Source organism: Phocoena phocoena, chromosome 21 (assembly GCF_963924675.1).
Source record: "Phocoena phocoena chromosome 21, mPhoPho1.1, whole genome shotgun sequence".
Classification (NCBI taxonomy): Eukaryota; Metazoa; Chordata; class Mammalia; order Artiodactyla; family Phocoenidae; genus Phocoena; species Phocoena phocoena.
This window is the reverse complement of record NC_089239.1, coordinates 17880169-17903416: the sequence shown is the minus strand read 5'-3', so window position 1 is coordinate 17903416 and position 23248 is coordinate 17880169. Positions and strand designations below refer to the sequence as shown.

General features: G+C 35.1%; 1 protein-coding gene across 2 annotated transcripts in view; it reads left to right on the top strand.

Moving 5' to 3' along the window:
• Positions 1–2446: 2446 nt before the first annotated feature.
• MSR1 (macrophage scavenger receptor 1) overlaps positions 2447–23248 on the top strand; it is a 57428-nt gene continuing 36626 nt past the window's right edge. Inside the window, exons 1-4 of one of the 2 annotated variants that reach the window (XM_065899907.1) lie at positions 2447–2551; positions 4022–4135; positions 9941–10353; positions 14652–14838. In XM_065899907.1, the coding sequence (XP_065755979.1) occupies positions 2449–2551; positions 4022–4135; positions 9941–10353; positions 14652–14838 (817 nt within the window). In that variant the 5' untranslated portion in view covers positions 2447–2448. The remainder of the gene's footprint in view (positions 2552–4021; positions 4136–9940; positions 10354–14651; positions 14839–23248) is intronic. The other variant, XM_065899908.1, reaches the window with a different exon arrangement.

Here is a 23248-nt window from a genome sequence, read left to right as displayed (position 1 = left end):
TGAGCCCACATGCTGCAACTACTGGAGCCTGTGCTCCGCAATAAGAGAAGCCACTGCAATGAGAAGCCTGCTTAGTTGCTTAGTTGCTTAGTTGCCCTGCGGCACGTGGGATCTTAGTTCCCCGACCAGGGATTGAACCCACGTCCCCTGCATTGGAAGGCAGATTCTTAACCACTGGGCTGCCAGGGAAGTCCCAAGGATGTTTCCTTTGTATATAGGTGAAAATGGAGTCATAATATCTCAACTATTAGAGCCAAAACCATAGTCAAACACGTGGAGAAGGGGCTGGTAGACTGACAGGAAAAGATTTATAGGTACATAGCAGGGGTGTCTAAATGTATATACTTTGTGAGCCCATCCTTTATAAACTGAGATCAAAGTTTAAAAGCTTTGCCACAGTCCTAACTGCTTTTTTTTTTTTTTTTTTTGGCTGCCTTGGGTCTTCATTGCTGTACTCGGGCTTTCTCTAGTTGCGGCGAGCGGGGGCTACTCTGTTGTGGTGCGTGGGCTTCGCATTGCGGTGGCTTCTCTTGTTGCACAGCGCGGGCTCTAGGCACGCGGGCTTCAGTAGTTGTGGCGCACGGGCTCTAGAGCGCCAGCTCAGTAGTTGTGGCTTGCGGGGTCTAGAGCGCAGGCTCAGTAGTTGTAGCGCACGGGCTTAGCTGCTCCACGGCATGTGGGATCTTCCTGGACCAGGGCTTGAACCCATGTCCCCTGCATTGGCAGGTGGATTCTTAACCACTGCACCACCAGGGAGGTCCCACAATTGCTTTGAACTGTAGTTTTAAAATGCATTTAGCTAAGTTTTATTGTCGTCTCATTTTTTAAAATTGTTTGTTCATTTGTTTTCCATGGCAAGTAAAAAACTGTCATCCAAATCAAATAATAGAGTGAATTAAAAGGGGGGAAATGGCAGGAGAGTCTGGACCTGAATTAATCAATTTAGTTTCCTACAATAGTGAATGTTCCCAGATAATCATTTTTTTAGCTTCACCTCTGCCTAAGAAAAGAAAATGTAGGTTCTATAAATTCCCCCTCTGCCTGCTTCCTCCAGAGTGGCTGAAGCATTTAAAGAACACACCCCTTGGTCAGATCAATAGGATTTACAAAAAACTAAGACCAGGTTACGGAATGATACAGGTACAAACTGCAAAATAAAGAATCTCCTTGGTAATATTTTTAAAAATATATTGACAGGAGTTGAGTCACGTCCTTACTTGTCAGTACCTCTTCCCAAAGTAGGATGAACTTTTGCATATGAATGATTGTCCTTCAGTTTCTGGAGGAGACATGAGTTTGATGTCCTGGAGCTGCCAGTGCACTCAGTTACAACTTCAGCTGTGCTAAATCCATAACTCATCATTAGAGAAAATAAATAATGATCAGAAGATGTTGGCTTTAGGCTAAATTTATCAATCAAATGAACTGAAAAAGTCATACAATTTCTCTTCATGGCAAATGTTCTTAAAATGCAGTCCGCAGGTGGGCAGCAACAGCATCACTAGAAAACTTGTTGGGATTGCAAATTCTTTACCCCTACCCTAAATATCAGAAACCCTGGGGGTGGGGCCCCTCAATGTGTTTTAAAGGAAGCCCTTCAAATGATTCTGATGCACCTTAAAGAGACATAGACATAGACTGGGTCATAAAATATAATAGATTGTGCTTAAAAAGATACAAGCACACATTTGAGATGCTGCCAATGTATATAGTGAAGGAAGCCGGGAAAGAAAAATATGTGAGAAAGAAAAGAAAAAAAGGAAGGGAAGGGAAGAGAAAGGAAAGGGAAGGGAAGCGAAGGGAAGCAAAGGGAAGCAAAGGAAGACAAAGGAAAAGAAAAATGCTGGCTCCTAATCTTGTGACTAGACTTTGTTAAATCTTTCTAAAGGAATAAAGCTGACGCCTTGGCAAAAGAAAACTTGGCTCATGAAGCTCTGATAAAAGATCACAGGAAACATTTGTTCCAAATTTTGCATAACTGTTTGCTCTATCTGGAACCTCTGATAAAAGATCACAGGAAATATTTCCTTCAACTTTTCAGCTACTGTTTGTTCTAAGGGAAATTCTTTTTTTTCTTTTCAACTAAATGGTTGTTTTCTGCCAGTTGGGTTTTTTTTGTTTTTTTTTTTGTTTTGTTTTTTTGGCTAAGAGAGCAAAGTTACCTCTCACTCAAAAAACACACATCTACAATCACAGGTACACATTTGTACATAGAAAGATACATGAGTGGGTTCATGTAAATCTGTCTTTTAATGTTAAAATTAAAACTTATGGGTAAGTATAATATGTTGCTATATAGGGCAGATATGTAAATTTAACTAACTAATTATACTTGTTCCCTTGCTAAAATTGGATTTTAATTATAAATGTCAATTTGAAACTTTTTGCCAAAGAGCCTTAGCAGTTCCATGTGTAATTATCATATTTTTCCACGTGTTTGATAGAAGTATGGAACTGTGGGAGAGCTTTCCCAATCAACAGAAGGACACTGATAGCTGTACAGAATCTGTGAAGTTTGATGCTCACTCAATGACCGCTTTGCTTCCTCCGAGTAAGTAGAATAAGAGTGGGGTGCTCGTGGAGATTGTCCTTAGAGTTAGTGACACTATGTAAAATTATGGTCTTGAGACTTACCCTAAATGTGTATATTCCATCTGCCAGGTTGGATTTCAAATTTAGTCACCTGACAGATGGAATATCCCATCTTGCTTATAGTGTGGTTGCTTCTTCTCTTTTAAAAAAATTTATTTATTTATCTATTTATTTATTCATCCATTTTTGGCTGCGTTGGGTCTTCCTTGTTGCGCATGGGCTTTCTCCAGTTGCGGCGAGCAGGGGCCACTCTTTGATGTGGTGCGCAGGCTTCTCATTGTGGTGGCTTCTCTTGTTGTGGAGCATGGGCTCTAGGCATGCAGGCTTTAGTAGTTGTGGCTCGCAGGCTCAGTAGTTGTGGCCCACAGGCTTAGTTGCTCTGCGGCATGTGGGATCCTCCTAGACCGGGGCTTGAACCCATGTCCCCTGCATTGGCAGGCGGACTCTCAACCACTGTGCCACCAGGGAAGCCCCACTCCTTCTCTTTTTTCCTTCAATTTTCCCCCTTTTCTTTATTGTTTTCTTCTCTTTACTTAATTCTTTTCTCCTTTTTTGTTCAATCCCTCATAGAACGTTATTGAACAATGTCTAAACTTTTGTTTTAATTTAGGAGTTTACAACCTGAAAACAAAATTTCCTTCTTTTTTATTAAACAATAAAAACAATGGCCATAGGAAAGAAATTTGTATTCACTTAATCAGAGAAATATCTTCCTTTGCTAGTAAGTTTCCCCTCTACATTGAGTTATCTTTTCTACAGTTAACATCCCATTATGTGAATTGGTGTTCCATATAAACAAATAATACTAAAATATTACTGTGTTCTGAAATATCCAGAGAATGGGCTTCATTGATCCATTCCAAAGTTTAATCAAAATGTGAGTCATTTTATTTCATTTTTTTCACATTATATTCAAATCATAAGAAGCATCCAAATACAAAACTATTGAGCTGGAATTAGGAGAGACAATTTGCATAATTATTATTCACAATAATGTTTCTCTTATCTCACTTAAAATATGAAAAAATGGTATAATTACATAGTTGCATGAAGAATTTTATTTTCACCCAGAATATATTCCCATGTGAAATAGAAGAATGAAATTTAGGTTTGCACGTATGTTGATATGGTATCAATACTAAAGTTTTCCAGCTAGTGCCCCCAAATGAGACAAGTACAACTTGCAGAGAATAGTAACTTTGTCCTGGATGATTAGTTAATGGATAAGGCAATCAAATGTCCATACTGATGCCTGTATTGGCTTTTTCTGTGACTGTCCCTTTTGCTTTCTACTGAATAAATAAGAACCTATTTTTTTGTTCCCTTTTTATTCCAATAGGTTTGATACTAGCAATATAATTGGAGATTTCAAAAATTTTAAGTAAGAAGAGTAAGTTTTCTAACAGTAGGTTGGGCTTTTGTTTTTCAGATCCTAAAAATGGCCCAACTCTTCAAGAGAAAATGAAGTCTTTCAGAGCTGCACTGATTGCCCTTTATCTCCTTGTGTTTGTAGTTCTTGTACCTATCATCGGAATAGTGGCAGGTACAGTATTCTAGAGTTCTGAAACTCAGCAACTCATCTTGTGAATTAATTATTGCAGGAGGAAAAAGAAGCATTCAGTCTTTTGTATATGGGAGATTTATAAGGGTGACTTCACATCACAAAGTGTTCCTCAGAGTTATTTCGTGAAAAAATAGATTCTGCAAAGTTATTAAGTAAAATAAAATGCTTTTAAATAGTATAGAAAATGCAAGTTTGAGATAAAAATATAGATATGGAAAGGTAAGATGGAAAGAATTAGACCACTTCAAAAATATTACCCCCTGAAGTCCTATATATTTCTAATGGTGCATCATAAATTTCATGGTAAGTATTCTAGTTGCCAATGTGAGGATATAAACATAATCATTTACATTAATGATGCCTAAAATATAAAAATAAGCCAGTTTTTCAAGAAATACACTTCTACTCCTAGTATTGAGAGCAGGAAGTATTCCTGTGAGTCTTCAAACAGAGGAAACCTCGTAAAATAATGGCCTATCCCTCAGTAATATTCAAACAGTTTATATGGCCACATATTTCTTAAGGGTATTATTTAAAACATCTCTGAAAGTAACCTGCTAGCATCCTTTCAAAGAAAAAGAAAAATAGAACACTTTGCTTGGGTTCTACATGATGTTTTTCAGGTACATTTTTTTTTTTTTTTTTGGAGAGTTTGGCTTTAATTGGGGATAAATTTGAGGATTTCTGCAGAGGTGGATGGCTTGCATATAACTCAAGTAAATATGTAAATATTATTTTCCTCAGGAGCATTTTTGAGGGATTTGATTGGCATTTGAATTTATATGCCTTGTAGCTCTCCTCTTTGTGAGTGGCAAAATGGACATATGCTCGAACAAGAGATAGGCTGGGAGGAAGATGTATTTTTATGTGCGTACTAATCAGACTAATAAGAAGATTCTCCTAATAAAGGCCAAACCTCCACCAAGAGACAACCTGAAGAATGTTCCAAGAGAAAGCCAAAAATTCTACTAAGAAAGAAATGATAATGAAAACAACAATAACTGTAACATTTTTGTAATGCTTCTGAGCATGTACTATGTTCAGGCACTAGGCTATACATTTCCCACAGATTATCTCAATACACCTTACAGTTACCCTTGAGCAGATGTATGCTTACCCTCATCCACAAAAGGAAACTGTTCAACAATGGAGTTGGAGTTCCCACCCATGGCTCCTGACTCCTAACTTCTGTGGTCTGTTATCTCCCAGTGCAATCGGGGTTTTAGAACAAAATATGGTTGGCCAATAAAAAACCAAAACAAAACAGGAAAATATTTTGCATATGTAAAAATCAACTCCTATTTTGAAACAAAAACATTAGCCAACCACAACAAACGGAACCAATCAGCCTGTCAAACCAACCACAGCCATCTAAGTAAAAGAACCTGATATGTTTGTCATTAAACAACTAACTTCCTAATGAACTGAGATTATCTGTGTGCTGTTTATGTATATGCTTATCTGTAGTTTGAAATGCATAACTGAAAGATGTGTCATTGTTAGGGATCATTAGCTATCAGCCAGTTAGAATTTGGTACATTTCATCACTTTTATACAAACCGTGGCCTACAGAGCCAACCTCAGGGAGTGCAGCTTCTTTCTACTAGGCCCAGGCAGAATACGAACTGAAGTCCGGAAAGACTTCAGGGTTCTAACCAAGTTCAAAAATCTCTGGGCTATTAGAAAATACTACCAAGTCAACACATTTTTTCTATGGTTGACAATGATTGATTTGAAGTAGCTTTGTTTCCTAAAGCTGTAGCGTGTACCTATTACGACTGACAAAAAGCTAAAACTGTTCAAATCTTATAAGTTCAGATTAGCACCCAAATTCACCAGAATTTGAAACAGATCTCCCTGTGTCTATCATACTTGAATATAAACACTGACAATCCATTTACAGCTGTAAGTTGTAGGTCAGAATATTTTCCAAAAGAAAAGTAAAATGCAATACATATCTCTACTTGATATCCAAAACTTTCAAATATAGACAAAATGTATCCCTGAAATGATAGAAATTACTCTGTTTTGGCAAATGTAAATCAGTAGATAAAATAAAGTGTTAAACATGAAAACTCTATTTAAAGTGTCTTATACATTGAAAGATATTTCTTAATTATAAAATCTTCTCCATGTGCTACCTTTTCTTCAAGAAGCTACTAGATCACTATCACAGTACAGGGACATAGAATAATGTCTCTGAAGAATAAGATATAATCTAAGATTAATGTATATAAATTGTTACTGATACATTGAAGATCCTTTAGCTCAAAATAATATAAATTTTTGGTAGAAGAAGGTTTTGCCAACATGAAAGAGCAAATGTGATCTGTAAAATCAAATATAACTCTCTCCCTAGGTCTTTGCACAAGCCATAAAATTTGTCTCCTTTCAAATGTAAAATAGAAAAGTCACAAAATGGCATCTCTCTGATGATAATGAAAGAAATGAACATTTGAAAATATGAACTCTGTCATTCTTTACCTAGATTTCTGATACAGTATTAAATTTTTTAAAGAAAGTAAGGATTAAATTAGTTTTCATTCAAGATTTGGGAAAATAAGCAATATTGTGTTTTTAAATCTATAAGCAAAAAATAGCCTTTATTGTCAGTTCATGTTGAACTTCGTATTAAAGAAAAATCCTTGGTTACATGACATTTTGTTAAATCAAGTCTTCCCTTTCTATACTGTGAAGAAGTTTTGCTTTACCCATATGAAATAAAAACTATTTTCAGTGAAAGTAAAAATTATATGGTTGAGTAATTAGATCAATATGTCTGTTAAAGCACATATGTGCATTAATATATGATATTTGTTTTTCTCTTTTGGGATTGACATATATATACTACTATGTATAAAATAGATAACTAATGAGAACCTACTGTATAGCATAGGGAACTCTACCCAGTGCTCTATGGTGACCTAAATGGGAAGGAAATCCAAAAAAGAGGGGATATATGTATACGTATGGCTGATTCACTTTGCTGTACAGCAGAAACTGACACAGCAGTGCAAAGCAACTATACTCCAATAAAAAATAAATAAAGCACAGATACTACCTTTGTCATGGGATACTCAACGTCCTCCCAATTTTTTTATATTACACATTAATTCCCCTTGTTATCAGTATTGGGCATACAGATATTGAATCTGAAATATTAATAATAATTAAAATATTGAAAAGTATCAAATGTGTATTATGTGCCAGGAAAAGATCTAAGCACTTTGCATATATCAGCTCATTTAATTACTTAAACACTGACTAGTAGTATCCCATTTATACAGATAGTGAAATGGAAGCATAAACCAATTAATTTGCTCAAAGGCACAGCTTATAAAGGAAAAAGCAAGAATCACTAGTCCAGGCAGCTCTCCTCCAGAACTTAGATTATTAACTGCTACCTAAAAAAGCAGTAATTATCACAAAAGAAAAATTTTTAAGGGACAAGTTTGAGATAATTTTGCAAATATTGTTAGTTTAGATTTCTTATTGTTAAAGTCAAAATCCATTCCCAGTCATTTTCTATTCCCAGAGTCGCTCAAGCAGTGCTTTATATATAGTAGGTGCTTAATAAATAAATCATAGAATTGATGACTCCATGAATGAGGCTGTCAATCCAAAACTTGCTCCCTACACTTAATTTAATAAATGTGATGAGATCCAAGTAAGAAGTATACTATTTTGTATAATTTATTGATAAATTTAGAAATGTAAAATAATGTACATGCAATATGGTCTCGGTTGTGGATTATATCAAAATGTAGTTACATATTTTATTAATTCAAATAAGCTAATTTTAAAGAGAATGTAACTAGGAAAATATGATATAATGTGTTTTATTTTTAATTGGGATTTAATTGCATATGTAGTTTAATACTTAATATAATCATAGCTACAATGACAGCCATCATCAAACAGCTTCTTTAAGTAAAGGTGGTGAAGACTCTGTAACTAAGATAAGATCTTTCAAGGATAAGGCACCTTAATTTGTGTAGAGTTTTCACACGTGCCATCTGTGTGCTACTTGATTTACATGCCCTATCACATTCATCCTCAGCACCACTGTAAGATAGTTATTACCTTTAGATCACTGGGGAAACCTAATCAAGGAAAAGACAAATAATTTTCTGAGTAATCCAGCTAGTAATGGAGGAATGTAACTAGATTCCAGAACCAGGCAGCTTGTTCCCGTGCAAATATCAAGCTCTTATTTGTGTAACAGGTACCCTGAGCTCAGGGTGGAATATAATGTTTTTCATGTGTAATCTCATTTAAGTCTCAAAAACCTATAAAGCTGATACTATTGCCATATCATTTTATTAAGAAAACTGACAGATCAGATATCACTGTTTATGTAGATATACTTTTAAACAATATTAAGTTACTCTTTATTGCTCAGTAATGGTCAAATATGGAAAATCTTATGCACTCAAATTAATATGGATCAGACTGATATATACATAGCTAAAAGGTATAAACAATATAGATATATAAAGAGAGATGAAAGAAACAATAAAATCTTAACCGCCACTGATTATATAAAATGGTGTTTAACATTTTCTTCATTGTGTATAATTATATATTATTTTTATCTGCAAAAGTAATGTTTATGCTTTTCAGTTTTTGAAACTATAAACATATTTCTCTATACCCTTTCAGAAGGATAATTAGCTTGTTTAAAGAACATACGCCCATTTGGAAATATATATCAGCACTTCCGTATGCCTCCAAATACCATTTAGTAGAATTTTTTTATTCAGTAAATAATTACTTATAAGATTGTTCATCAAAGTGTTCAATATATTAGTAGAAACAGAGGCAAAGTAAAGGTTGGAGTTTTGTTAAATAAATCTGGTAGAATCACACATAGAATACAATGTAGTTATTCCAATTATTTTTGTAAAACAATATTAGATAATATGCAAAAGTCTATGATAGAGTACTAATTAAAAGCTAGTTTCCAGATTGTATATAAAATCTGGCTTTTGTGATGATAATATGATAGTGGGAACAGAAATTTGATAGGCATATACCAAAATGTTAGCACTTAATTCAGGACGGTGAGACTAATGGTAAATTATTTTTCCTTATTCCTTGTCTTTTCTAAATTTTCTGCTATAAATATATGCTTTATAATAAGTAAAGAGGAGTCTTATAAAAACAATATTTTTTAAAGTGAAAAAAACTTCTTTTATCCAGTTTCCTGCTCTACCAACAGTAAATTAGTTCTGTGGAAACTGAAAATGATAACTCTCTGCTAGCTTAGTGACAGGATAAGGAAGATGAGCCAACACTTTGTTCGTACAGTGGATAACACTAATATTTCTACCTTTATTGATACCACGTATTGTTTCTGTCACATTATCATTTGTCTTCATAATAACTAACCTACTCAACATGTTTACTTCAGACACTGTGTTAAGCATTATCTCGTTTCACTCTAACAGCACACCTGAGGACCAGCATACAGTATACTTCATGATCTCTAGAATTTACTCTTACTCTCAGAGCCGTGTGCCATGACCCAGAAGATTCATCTAAGCAGCAGTTCAGAAAGCGTGACTTAACTGTGGGATAAACTCTAATGTAAAGTGGGAAAAGGAGACAGTTTCCCTCTCAGCAGTATGCCTACCTTGGTTCATACTTTGTATATTTAAAATACATACCTGATTTAGGATAGCATGCAGAACGTTAGAATGGGATGAAGTGTTGTGGAATGGAATGGTGGATGCATTGAAGGTTACAGGGCGTGACTCTGTTTATTTTTACTTAAATACGCAGCTCAACTCCTGAAATGGGAAATGAAGAATTGCACAGTTGGTTCAGTTAATGCAAATGATATATCTCCAAGTCTCGCAGGAAAAGGAAATGACAGTGAAGATGCAATGAGATTTCGAGAAGTCGTTATGGAACACATGAGCAACGTGGAGAAGAGAATCCAATATCTTTCAGATAATGAAGCCAATCTCATAGATGCCAAGAATTTCCAAAATTTCAGTGTAACAACCGATCAAAGGTTTAATGACGTTCTTTTCCAGCTAAGTTCCTTACTTTCCTTCATCCAGGGACATGGAAATGTAATAGGTGAAGTCTCCAAGTCATTAATAAGTCTGAACACCACACTGCTTGATTTGCAGCTCAGTATTGCAACACTGAATGCCAAAGTCCAAGAGAATGCATTTAAACAACAAGAGGTAAGAGGTTTGTATTGGAAGGTCATACCTGGGATTGAATCCATCTAGATCCTATCTCCTCAGGTAGTCCACGGAAGAGAAAAGTTACGAACCCTGTTTCAACACCATTCTACTTAACCCTGATTCCTCTTGCAATCTTACCAGAAAGTTTCAAATGGATTTACCCACTGCCTTCTCCAGATTCCCAGCAAAAGGGGAAATTTGTTTGTTTGTTTGTTTTTCATTGAATATAGACTCTCTTAGTGTATTTTAATTTTATAAATACTGTTAGAATGCCTCTTGAGACTCTTGAAACCAATTATAGTTGTTAGATTATCTTAGCCAATTTGGAAAGATAGATACTCTGCATTTGCAAATTTTATACAAAACCCAAACTTTCTTCATCATCAAAGGAATGAAAACCTTATTTACATGGGCGAAGTACAAAATCTAAATTTTAAAATAGTTTGTCACTCCCAAGAAGCATCCATAAGTTTTTATGTGTAAAGGTAACTATAATTAAAGAATTAAAGTTTGAATAATGTGTACAACATCTTATTACCATCACAGGATCAAATACACAAGACAAGAGAGCAAAGCATCTTCCAGACCAGTTGCTAGCAAAAGTTTCTTTTCAAAGGCCCAGGTACAACCCTTAGGCTTTGGGGGCCACATGGTCTCTTTTGCAACTTCTTAACTCTGCCACTGTAGCACAAAAGCAGTCGTAGACAGCACATGGACAGATGAGTGAAAATGTGATCCAAGAAATCTTTCTTTTCAGAAAAAGACTTTGACCCATGAATCATAATTTTCTTACCTTTGCTCTAAACTATTCTGTGGCCAACCCTCTGGGTCACTTTGTTTTGATGAGAAAGAAATTAAGAAGCAAGTTGTTTAGTTCAATATTGAATTATTTTTTGTTGTTGGGTAATTATAATTGTTCCATTCCATGAAAAAATAAGCATATGGATAAAACTTCATTACTCATGTAAAAAAATAATCTTCATACTACTACAATCTTCAGTACTAAAATCTATAAATTTTCCACCATTAGCTCAGCAAGGCTGGCATCTTTGTAGAAGGTTTTACTTGAATAGACCACTTCTTAATTAATGAGGTTGTTTTCTGTATAGATACAGTGTTATGCCATAGTGATTGTTAAAAATGGATGTCCCTTATAGAGAGCAAAGGGAAGCCTCTGAAGTTGTAACATCAGGTGGCAACCAGCTAAATTATTGACTAGAGAATAGACTAAACAGGTTAAGAAAGAACACCCTACATGTTTAGTTTTTGTAAGATGCAATCACTGAGAAGACAGTGACATTGCTATTTAAATATGGAGACTGTTGGTGAACCTCATCCTAACACCAACCTTGATATTCTCTCTCTGATCCTTGTCACATCTTCCAAAATCTGACTGTTAGTGTTTCCCACACGGTTAATAAGTACCCAAGCATATCAGATGCTATTGGAATATCAAGGACTCAAGCTATGGAGGAGTTAGAGAAAATTCTCAAAGAAGCAACTGTCCCCAGGGCTGAGGAACAGAGGAAAGTAAAATGTCAGCTATGGGAGTAGAAACTGATTAAATTGGAAGGAAAGAGGAAGGGAGAAGAAATATTACTTTGTGTGGAAACAGGATCAGAGGAACAGTGAGACAGGGTGTGGAGAAAACGAAGATGGACACGATGAAAAAATAATATATTTGATATTAGTAATATCCCCAACTCATTAGAGATTATAGAATATCTGTGAACCCATGTAAATGAGGAATTGAAACCAAAGTGGAAACCATTTGGAAGGCAGTAGAAGTCCTGAACCTGTTTGAAGTGATACTTAATAGAAATAACCAAACTCTGGTGATCAGTGAGCTATTCGGACAGATTGCACTTACATTTTGGAAGGGGTCACAGTATTACATGTGGAGGTACAAGGGAAAGGAGGAACTTCCAAAGTTAATTATTTTTTCAAAGCTTTCTTTTTTTCTAAGACAGTAGTCATCTGTGGAGATTTGGAATCTAGGTCAGTGCTAGTGTGTGTGCTTACTCACTGAAAACAATATTTGGAATCTCATTCTCGTCGCTTAAAACAACTGTATTCATCTTTGAATCTTTAGCCCAATGCAGGAATAAGTAAATTAAATGAATGCCTCAATCAGTAAATGCTGTTTGAGGAAAAGGCTTATAAGTAATAGCAGCGTAATGTTTAGCAAGGACAGACCAAGCATTAATTTGAAAGAAAAGAGAACACTGACACAAAATCAAAGAGAGATGTGGGATTTATCCTCTCCATTGTACGTACAAAGGACTGTAAGAATGCAAAAATAAATGCCTGTTTCTAGCAGTGCCACTGGTGATAGACTGTGGACCGTGTGTGTAGGTGCTGTATAGCACTTTAAAAAATATATCAAATGCATTTTCTCTCTTCCTAATAAAACTTATTTCAAGTGAAATATGGGTAATGTGAGCACCACATGCAGTTTTCAAAGGAGGGAAAAAAAGGCAGCCGCAGCTTTAGGTATGAAAAACATCGGCGGCTCCCAGGGCTTAGGTAGCAAAATCACCAGCTAGTCCCCTGACTTTTGCTCTGTGGATATCAGGAACTACCTGACAGCTGGAGCAATTTGCAGCCACCTAAATGACATCGAGCATATTTACCATGTTGCTGCACTCTGCAAACATCCATGTTCACTATCCCACCTTTATACCATAGTGTACGGAAAATGCCAAATAGGGAGGGAGGCGGTAGAGGGTAGAGAAATTCTAATCTAGAACAAGGTTTTGGATGGGGAAAGCCATTGGAGCAGTAAAAATGGATGTCTCTCTGCTTGAGTACACTGCTATTGTAGAGGCAGATCTGGTACATGTTCATTTCTTTCCAAAGGTTTTACTTGACTCTCTTGATCCTCTCACTTCAACTTGTCCAGTCCAGTGAAGGGAGGTGAAATTTTCTCTTCATACCTGGATTAATTAACAACCACTGGTTTATTGCTTTGTGCAAATGGGAGATGAGAATCTATCAACAGTTAAACCTAGAAGTCCTTAGAAAAGTATAGAGCATACCATGGAAACAGAGGATGCAATAAAAGAACAGAGAGACAGAAAACATTACCAGGATAGATGAGAAGGTTAGGTACACTGGAAAGAGAAAGCCCAGCACCCAAAGGAAAACCAAGCAAAAGACTTGAAAGGAAAGGCAATAAAGAAAAACATTGTCAAAAACTTTATGACTAGATACTTAATTTGAAAAGCAAATTAAACAAGGTTTTATTATGTTTACTCTTACTCTACAAAGTTAAATATATTGATGAATGCCTAGGATTTGAGTGCAAAAGTAAGCATTCATGTACACTGAGAAAGATTTAAAAAATGGTCCCATATATTTGGAGGGTGGTGTGGCAGTAGTGAACAAAATTTTAATATTTAGTCCCTTTGATCAGATCCACTTCCAGGAAGCTGTCCTATAGAAGTGCTTGTATAAATATGTAGATATATATAAAATGGTGTTCATTTCAGCATTATTTACATGCAGCTCAAAACTCTATCAATAGATATCAAATAAATTATGAAAAATGATGCAATACAATTCCACTAAATTATAGAAAATAAGGCAGTCTCTAAGTATTTTAATAGGTAAATATTCTTATATTATTGAGTGAAAAATAAAAGCATAATCCAGAATGTAGTACAATCTGTCTTGCTCGGTCTCCAGATCTGCACGCACGTATGTAAATGCGCACAAAATATATATGCATTTGAAACCGTAAAATAATAATGAAATCTCAATGCAGAGGCAATAAAAAAGCTGAACATAGGGTATTGTTAATGCTAGTTGAGTTTTTATTGAATCTGAAAAGCTATCCTTAATGTTCATTACCACTGAGAATTATGACATTAAACTTCGTTATTGCTATAAAGCAGTTTAATATACAAATCTATTTAATTTAAGGAACTGTAATTAAGTACAGTGTAAAGAATTTCACTTCAGATAAATTAAAAAACATATGACAAGTTTTTAATTTTATTTTTAGCATTTTGGCATGTATATATTTGGGAATAGAAGCATACCTTAGATATATATTTAACCAATTTTTTTCTGGCAGAGGGTGTGAAAATTCAGCCATTCAGTTAAAAGAGGAATGCTTCAAAACCAAAGAATTACTATTTTAAAATTGTTCTCTAATTTCTATTTTCTTATTCCATAATATTACTGTAATATTTTACATTTTTTAAAAACCTGACTTGTAGAGCTTCTTAAACTTATATATTTGATAATTATGTGTGTAACAAAAATTGCGGACGTTTGCTTATGTTTCACAGGAGATGAGTAAATTAGAGGAGCGTGTGTACAATACATCAGCAGAAATTAAGTCTCTGGAAGAAAAACAAGTGCATTTGGAACAGGAAATAAAAGGAGAAGTGAAACTGTTGAGTAACATCACTAATGATCTCAGGCTGAAGGATTGGGAACATTCTCAGACACTGAAAAATATCACTTTAATTCAAGGTAAAATATCCTCTCATTCTCCAGATGATGATGTACTAAAATGCACTGATATATGCAGAAATTTGATATTGGAAATTCTCTGGTTTTAAAATAGTTTACTACAAATTTTACCACAAAGATCCAGAGGAAGGAGCCTTGAGATCATATCAAGACATGTTAAAATGGCAGTATCTTGGTATCCTTTAAATGGTGATTTTAAAAAAAGCACAAAACAAATGAAATTGCTCTTACGGTTTAATGAATTATTGTTCAGAATTTCTCATATGTACAAATACAAGTTTTCTGTGAGGCACAAAGTTCTCTACCTGTCTGTAAATCAAGCTTGTTAATTCTGTTTTTATAAACTTACAGATTTTTTCTTCTTACCTGATCAATTGTATTATTAATTAGATAGGTCTTTTGAATTCTCCAAAAAAACAATGAGTTTGTCAATTTCTTCTTTAGTTCCTGTGAGTAAAACAAGGTGAATTGAATCTTACTGACTTCTAAATTAGTATATATATCATATATATTTCTATACTAGGTTTTAGTCATTATTTACATTTTAACTTTTTTTTCATATTTTACTTTCAACCTTTGTTATCCTTTGTATTAGACTTGTCTCTTGTAAAGAATAGTTCTTAAAATTTACTATGCAATCTAGCCATCTCTTTTCACCATATTTATTTCTACTGTCATTTTATGCTCCATTTCTGTCCAGTCCCATGTTCCTTTTGCTTTCCTTCCATGTCAACTTTAGGATTATTTGAAATTTTTCTCATTAAACTTTTCTCTCTATCAAGGGCACCAAAAAGATTTTGGAAACCTTATATTTATTTTTATTTTGCTGATAGTCATCCTTAAAGTTTATCTTAAAGTCACAAGTTGATCAGTATCTTCACCTTCATCCTCAAATATACAAGGAACTTAAAATGCTCTGATGACCCTCTTCCCTGGTTTCCTGCTGTCTTTGAGTATAGCTCATTTCTATTTTATGTATTTTTTAAACCAAGAATTAAGTCAAGATTGTTTTTCTTACATGATACAGACAGTATTTATATAGATTAGCCCATGAGTTTGCCAGTTTTTCCTCCTCCTAAATGTATCTGTGACATCTCTTCTGGGATCATTTTTTTCTTCCTGAAGTATTATTTGGAGATTTGTTTAGTGAAAGTCCATTGGTGGTGAGATGTTTTGATTTCATTTTTTCTATTTTGTCCTTGATCCTTAAAATTGTTTTACCACATACATATTTCTTAGGGTAACAGTTATTATTTTTATTCGTATTTTCTTCTGGTTTATGGCCTTTCTTATTGCTTTTTAAATGATTATGACCACATTGCTTGCCATTATCTTTGTCTTTAATACCTACAATTTCACTAGTCTGTGTTTTTTATATTGACAGTTTTTCCATGTGGCATTTGTTTTACTTCATTTTCTTCCTAAATCCACTTATATTTGTGGATTAAGTCTATCATAAATTTGGGAACATCATCAGCTTCAGTCTCTTTGAATATTGCCTCTTCACAATCCTCTCTATCCTTTCCTCTGTAACACTAGTTAAATTCATGTTGGATCTTCTTATTCTAGCTACCATGTCTGTTAAGCTCTACTTTACACTTTCAATTGTTAATTCTTATTAGAACAAGAGAAACAGAAACCCATGTGATTTTCATCTTACATAACACTAGTTTAGGATAATTGAGAACTCTTAATATCCAAATTTTTACAAGAAAAGAAAAATTAAAAAAATAAGTCCCAGAGACTATTTACAGTACGATTTTTGTTTCTAATGCTCATGATTTAGTAAAAGTAAATAATGTATATTCACACATACACATTTAATGAGAATGGTTGTTTTTAAAATGTAAGAAAATGAGAAACACAAAACTCAGGTTAATGATGGTTTTTGAAAAGGAAGAAGATGAGCGAGATGGGAAAGCGGCTAAATAGATAGCTGTTTGTTGGGTTGTAATGTTGCAGGTATATTTATTATTATGTTTATAGCTAAGTGGTATAGAATATATTGCATGTATTCTTTTTTTAATAAATTTCTTTCTTTCTCTCTTTCTTTCTTTCCCTTTTTTTCTCTTTCGTTCTGTCTTTCCTTCTTTCTCTTTCTCTCTCTCTCTTTCTTTCTTTCTTTCTTTCTTTCAGTTGGGTCTTTGTTGCTGCGTGCAGGCTTTCTCTAGTTGCGGCTAGCGGGGCTACTCTTCTTTGTGGTGCATGGCCTTCTCATTGCATTGGCTTCTCTTGTTGTGGAGCACAGGCTCTAGGCGTGCGGGCTTTAGTAGTTGTGGCACACGGGCTCAATAGTTGTGGCTCGCAGGCTCTAGAGGGCAGGCTCAGTAGTTGTGGCGCATGGGCTTAGTTGCAGTGCGGCATGTGGGATCTTCCTGGACCAGGGCTTGAACCCTTGTCCCCTGCATTGGCAGTTGGATTCTTAACCACTGCACCACCAGGGAAGCCTCTACTGCATGTTTTCTTTAAGTATTACATTGAAACCAATGATAAAGAAAAATTGAATTAATCAGCTTTCACTCTAACAATTGGACATTCCAGTTGGGATTTCGAATTCCACTTGGGATTTCAATTAAATATCCCCAACTTTACAAATCCACACCCAAACCCATAGTTCTGTTTCTCTCTCTCTCTCTCTCTCTTTTTTTTTGGCCATGCCACACAGCATGTGGGATCTTAGTTCCCTGACCAGGGATCGAACCTGCACCAAGCCCTTAGTTCTTGAGAGCACCTACCCTCATCCACCCCTCAAATCTGTTGGTTTCCTAGTCTTATCTGTCAATTGAGTCATTGTCCAACTAGTAACTCACTCCAAGATCTTGGAAGCAAGCTTTGATTTCTCTCTTTCTCTCACTCCCTGTATCCAATCCATATATGAGTCCTGTTAACTCTTCTTCCATATGATAAAACTCCTTCTCACTGTCTCCTCGCTATGACTGTAATTCAAGCAACTATATTACAGCCTGGTGTACTACATCAGCTTCCCAATTGTTCTCCCTGATTCTACTCTTAATCCATTCTACAGAGAGCAAAAGAGTGTTATTGAAATAATAATAATAACATATGATTAGATCTTTTATCTCTTAAAACCCTCCAATATCTTCCCATTGAACTTGGAATAAAATCTGAACTCCTACCTGATCTGGCACCCACCTACTTATCTGCCCTCTTTTCTACTTTTCCCTCTGTCTAGCTTGGAAGAGCTGGAAGAATGAAAGTGCCATTGAACAGTATAAGTTAACAAGGAGGAAGTGCTGGTTTCACTTCTTGCTGTCATAATGTGCATTGACAGCTCTCCCTCCCTTTAAATGTTCTCTTAGCTTTCCGTTCTCCTTAGATCCACTCAAAGTTACCTTTTTAGTGATAATTTCTCCCTCCCCATTCTTATTATCTCTCTATATCATGGTGTGCTTTAACTTCCTCATAGTATTTAAAACTACATGATACTGTTTCATATATACATTTGCTTATTTGTTTATCACAGATCTTCTCGAATAAAATGCGAGTTCCATGAGGTTGGGTCTTGTCTCTCTTGTCTATCTCTCCATACACAGCACCTGTTAGAGTGCCTGGTATATGGTGGGTGAGCAAATGTATATGCCCTAAAGGAATAAGTAAAAGTAGCACTTCCCTTTTATGAAGTTACACTTTGTAATAGCAATGTCATTCTTCCAGATTTACAAGGTAGAAATTTTAATTGTTGTTGTTATTTTCTCCCAGAATACCATTACTTCTTATGTTCCACATTCTCTAACCCCTTGACACTCCTTTATATTCTGTGTAAACTATTCTTATCATTACTCTGCCAGACTATTGAAATAGTCTCGCAATCATTTCCTGCCCAGTCTTTCAGACTACAATCCTTTCTACACTCTTGTCAGAATGCAGCCTTCCTAGAGGGACACCCTAGATTGCAAAGAGACTCTCTATCACCCCCTTATTACACATACACTTTTCTCTGCAGCACTCAAGTTCTTCTATAGTGCTTCTCTTAACTACTTTTGAATGCCTCATTCCCTGTCTTTTCCCTTTTTGACACCAAATATTTCAATTGATTTTACTGTGATTCTGACATGCCCAATACTTTTTACATCCTGCCTCGTGGCTTTTCCTTCACTTGAAAGAATATCTTTCCTCTTCTATTTGTATCTGAAAATACCTTATCTGTAATTAATGTCCATAGATGACATACATGCAACCTCTTCCATGAAGCTTTCTCTGGTCCCACCATAGTAATACTCTTGCTGACATTTATATCTTGCTTACTTTTGAACATTAAGTATTCTTTCACAAGATAATTCCTAATATGATTGTCATATCTAAAAATATCTCATACTGTCTTCTATCGAAATGTTGTCTCTTACTGGAAACAGTAAGTTCATTAAAATTACAGCTATTTTTTATATCCTCTACAGCATCTAGTCATAATTTTTAACAAATATTTATTAAACTATAACCCAAGAGAGACATTGTATTAATTAATGAGTGCTTTATCTAATGTTGGTTATAGGATCAGTGTCATTACTTTGTGTCCCTCCTCTTTTATGTTAGCAATTACTAAATATTTATGAAGATTAAAGAGGTAAAGATATTTTAGTATATTTCTCAAGTAATTATAGCAATTAAAGTCTAAAGGACTAAATGAAATTTCATTGTTGAAATGGTGAAGCAGAATTTGGTGGGGAGTGGGGGATAACATGATTTAAAAAGACAAAGTTGTTAAACATTTGAGGAAGGAAGTTAAGAGAAATTAAGAGAAATAAAATATGACTCATTGCTGAAAGCAGTGGTTATGTGGAAAAATTTTAAGCATATTTTTTTTCCAGAAACTAAAAGCACCAAAAAGAGAAAAAAATATATCAATTGATCAATTGTCATGATGAAGAAGGAGAAGGGATTGATAGAATTTGAATTTGGAGATTTGTGTAATTAATTATTGGGATTTAAGAAATGAATCGTGTCTTTAACCACTATGTAAAAGAAAAATTCATCTCAGGAATAATGAAAGAACAGATGCCCAAAATGAAATCAATTGATTTTGAAAAAGTATAGCCTAGAACATCAGGAAAGAAGTATTCTAGTTCTGATTTTACCCAACTGGCTTTAAGACCTTGGGAATTCACTCTCTCAGACCTCTATAATTATGTTTGACTAAGCAAGCTTTAAGGCTTCGTCCAGATTAAACATCTCTAAGTCAGTGAGCGTGAAAACTGGAAGAAAAAAGAAAAAAATAAAGAGGTTTAAATAGCAGCAGCCTCGAAGACTTGGCATATTTTTATGGTGATCTACATGTGAGGCAAGATTGAGAACAAAGTAGGAAATTTATGATCATAATGAACACGACATGGAGAAGCATAGCTCTGGAAATTTTAGCAGATATTATTAGCGCTATGTTATCATCTGAGGATTTTAAATGATGTGATGTTCCTGGGTTTTCTTTCCCAGTAAATTGGGTAATTTTGATCTATGATATTTTTTAATTACTGAGTATTTTAAATCAGTACATCTCTGTGGCTAAGTAGATATCTTAGTTTTCCTTAAAAAAAAAATCATAGGGAGACTGCTAATAGCGGATTTGGTGGTGTGTTTTATAGAGGGAATTGTTCATGGCAAATTAGTGCTATAGCATTTATGAATTATCCCTCTAACTTTGCAGTTAGATGGTACTAAAGATGATGAAAAATAGTGTGATTCTTATGGCTTCTTGATCTAGGGCAGATCAGATGTTTCGAACAATATTAATCTAGTGTCCTTTGACATATGTTAGCAAGAGAGCTGCCAGGAAGCATTGTGTCCATTATTGATGCACAGAGGTGGTTGTTGATGTGATTATGGGACAGAATTTTGAAAGGTTAAATAGTAACTCAGAACCAAGAAGGTGACTACAATAGACTCGAAGTCTCAGACTTAAAGTTCTTCATTCTTTTTTTCCATAACGTGGCAGAATAAATGGCTACATTTCTTTACAGTTGATGCAGACATTTGTTTTTAAGCTGAAATAAATGAGTGAATGAGGGTGGAATAGACAAAATATATTCACACCAGATTTTAATAAAAAACCCTCTAGATTAGTCCAACTGCAGTATGATAAGGATGTGAGCAACAGCAGGATTGGAGAGACCAGTTTTGGAAGGTAGATGAGAGCATTATGTTGATAATGTTCTCGAAAGTTATACATAAGAAGCTAAGAGAAAGTAGTATATGATCTGTGTACTTCCATCCCTCCAAAATATCGAAAAGACACTTAAACCATTGAGATACTTTCCACATTTTGTTCTAGGCAGTAGAAGACACATAACAAATTATAGAATTTAAACAGAATGTAATGGGTGAGATTAATGTTACATGAAGACTAAGATAACAATAAAAACGTAACATCCAACACACTCAGTTAGAACTCTTGAAGGAAAGACTTTACCTCGTTTTCTTACTCTGGGATTCAAGTACCTGGTATCAGCATTTTTATATAGAAATAGACAAAGAGGGATCTTTAACTCCGAATTTTATAAAATAGCATAGATGTATTTGTTATGATTGAGTTAATGCTCCAGCATTTGAGCTGTGTACAGTTACTATACATAGTTACATGCAAAATAATTGAAAAGATAGTGAGTTCCATTTCTTACTTATTAAAGAAATGGTGAAAACTCTTGATCTCAGAGGCTGAGAGCCCAGAGCTAATCTGTGTCCCTTGTTTCTTGTCTCACACCTTCTAGTTTTTCCTGGAATGTCTGTCTTGCTTTAGAGCCCTAATCACTGAATCACAGTCTTTTCGTGTGCAATTTCTTTTCAAAATGCCATCCTGGAGTACTGTGGATTTGCTTCCCTCTAATTGGCTCAGCAAAATTCAAGCTGCAAATTGAGTCTTTCTGTCCTGCTTGCCCCCTCCATCGTCACTGTGCAGAGATGAATGAACTGCAGCTGTGTTCACGGTTGTGGGAATTAAAACCCCTTTGTTGGGAGAAACTACATTCTGCAGGAATAGAAGATGCGTAGATTCCCATTGATGTAGAACCATGACATCTCTTGTGGACACCTTAATATATGTTTCCAACATTAAGCTATAGCTTAGGAGAATTTGCTAGTTGTTACTGCAACTACTTAATGCCCAGTAGTATGCAGTTTGCATGATGATTATGTTAAAAACAAAAAACAAAAAATATACAACAAAAACAGAAAATAAATGTCAGTGATTATTCTCTTAAGATGATAGAATTATGTATTATATTTTCCTCACTTTTTCTAGGCTTTTATATTTCCTATAATACGTAGTTACTATTGTAATGAAAATGCAATAAAACCTTACAGCCCAGTGGTGTGTATGAAGGGAAGTGAATGATGTGCCATTGAGAAGAGCAATGATATCTGGAAAATTAAGTCACCAGGGAAGGAAGGTGCTAAAACCCAAGTTGGACCTTGAAAAATCAGAAACAGATCAGAAAAATGGAGAGAGGCAAGGGACAAGGATTTCAAAAGAAGCAAAGAAAATGGACAGAATGTATTTACTCATAAGATTATCATTATTTATGGAGCCCCTTCTTAGAATTTTTCAAGTATCATATCTCCCCACCTGATTAAAATTTGTAAACAAGTGCTCTCTAACCAGTGATGCTAAACAGAGTTGTGTGTTATCCTTGCTGTCCTTGAACCACGGAAATTGAAAATGACACTTTTAAAACATCACTATTTGATTATTCTATGGTATGTCCAGGTTCATTTCTTCCTTTTGGAATTGAAAAGAAATTGCTAAGTGTACTGCTTTAAAGGAAAGGAATAACACTTGTCCTGTGGCACTCCATGTAGAAGAGGGACATACTCAGTGCCATCATTCTAAAGAGGTGATCACTAGATATCTGTTTTGCTGGGCACAGAAAATTCAAATGACTAAATCAGTGTTGATCAAACTCAGTACTAGGGGGACACCTTGGTAATTGCCATGCCAGGTAGTCAAAATTTTCCCTGCAGCCTCTCCAACTTATTTTATAATGTCTATATCTATCTAGGGATTCTACATAATATTTTACTTGAAAAGTTATTCCTTTACTCATTTTCACTTTCCTGCCATTCCCCGCATCTTTCCTACTTACCCAGCATTCTCTTTCTTCTCATTCTACCCATTCTTCAAAATCCCCTTCACATCCTACCTCCTCAATTAAGTCTTTTCAACCACTGCTCCTCTTGCTGATCTGCATTTTTCTAATATCCGAGGGTATCATTTTCAATGATAGGGTTTTTGGTTGTCTACTTTGTGTGGATGTTTTTTCCCTTGAGGGTGTCACACATTACTTGACTTATACATTTCCCACAGAGCATCTAAATTAATATAGTGAAATCTGCCTGGTGGTGAGGTAACAGGGTGATGTTCCCAGAAGCTTAATCATCAACCTTCTGGTTCCAACCAGTGTGGGGT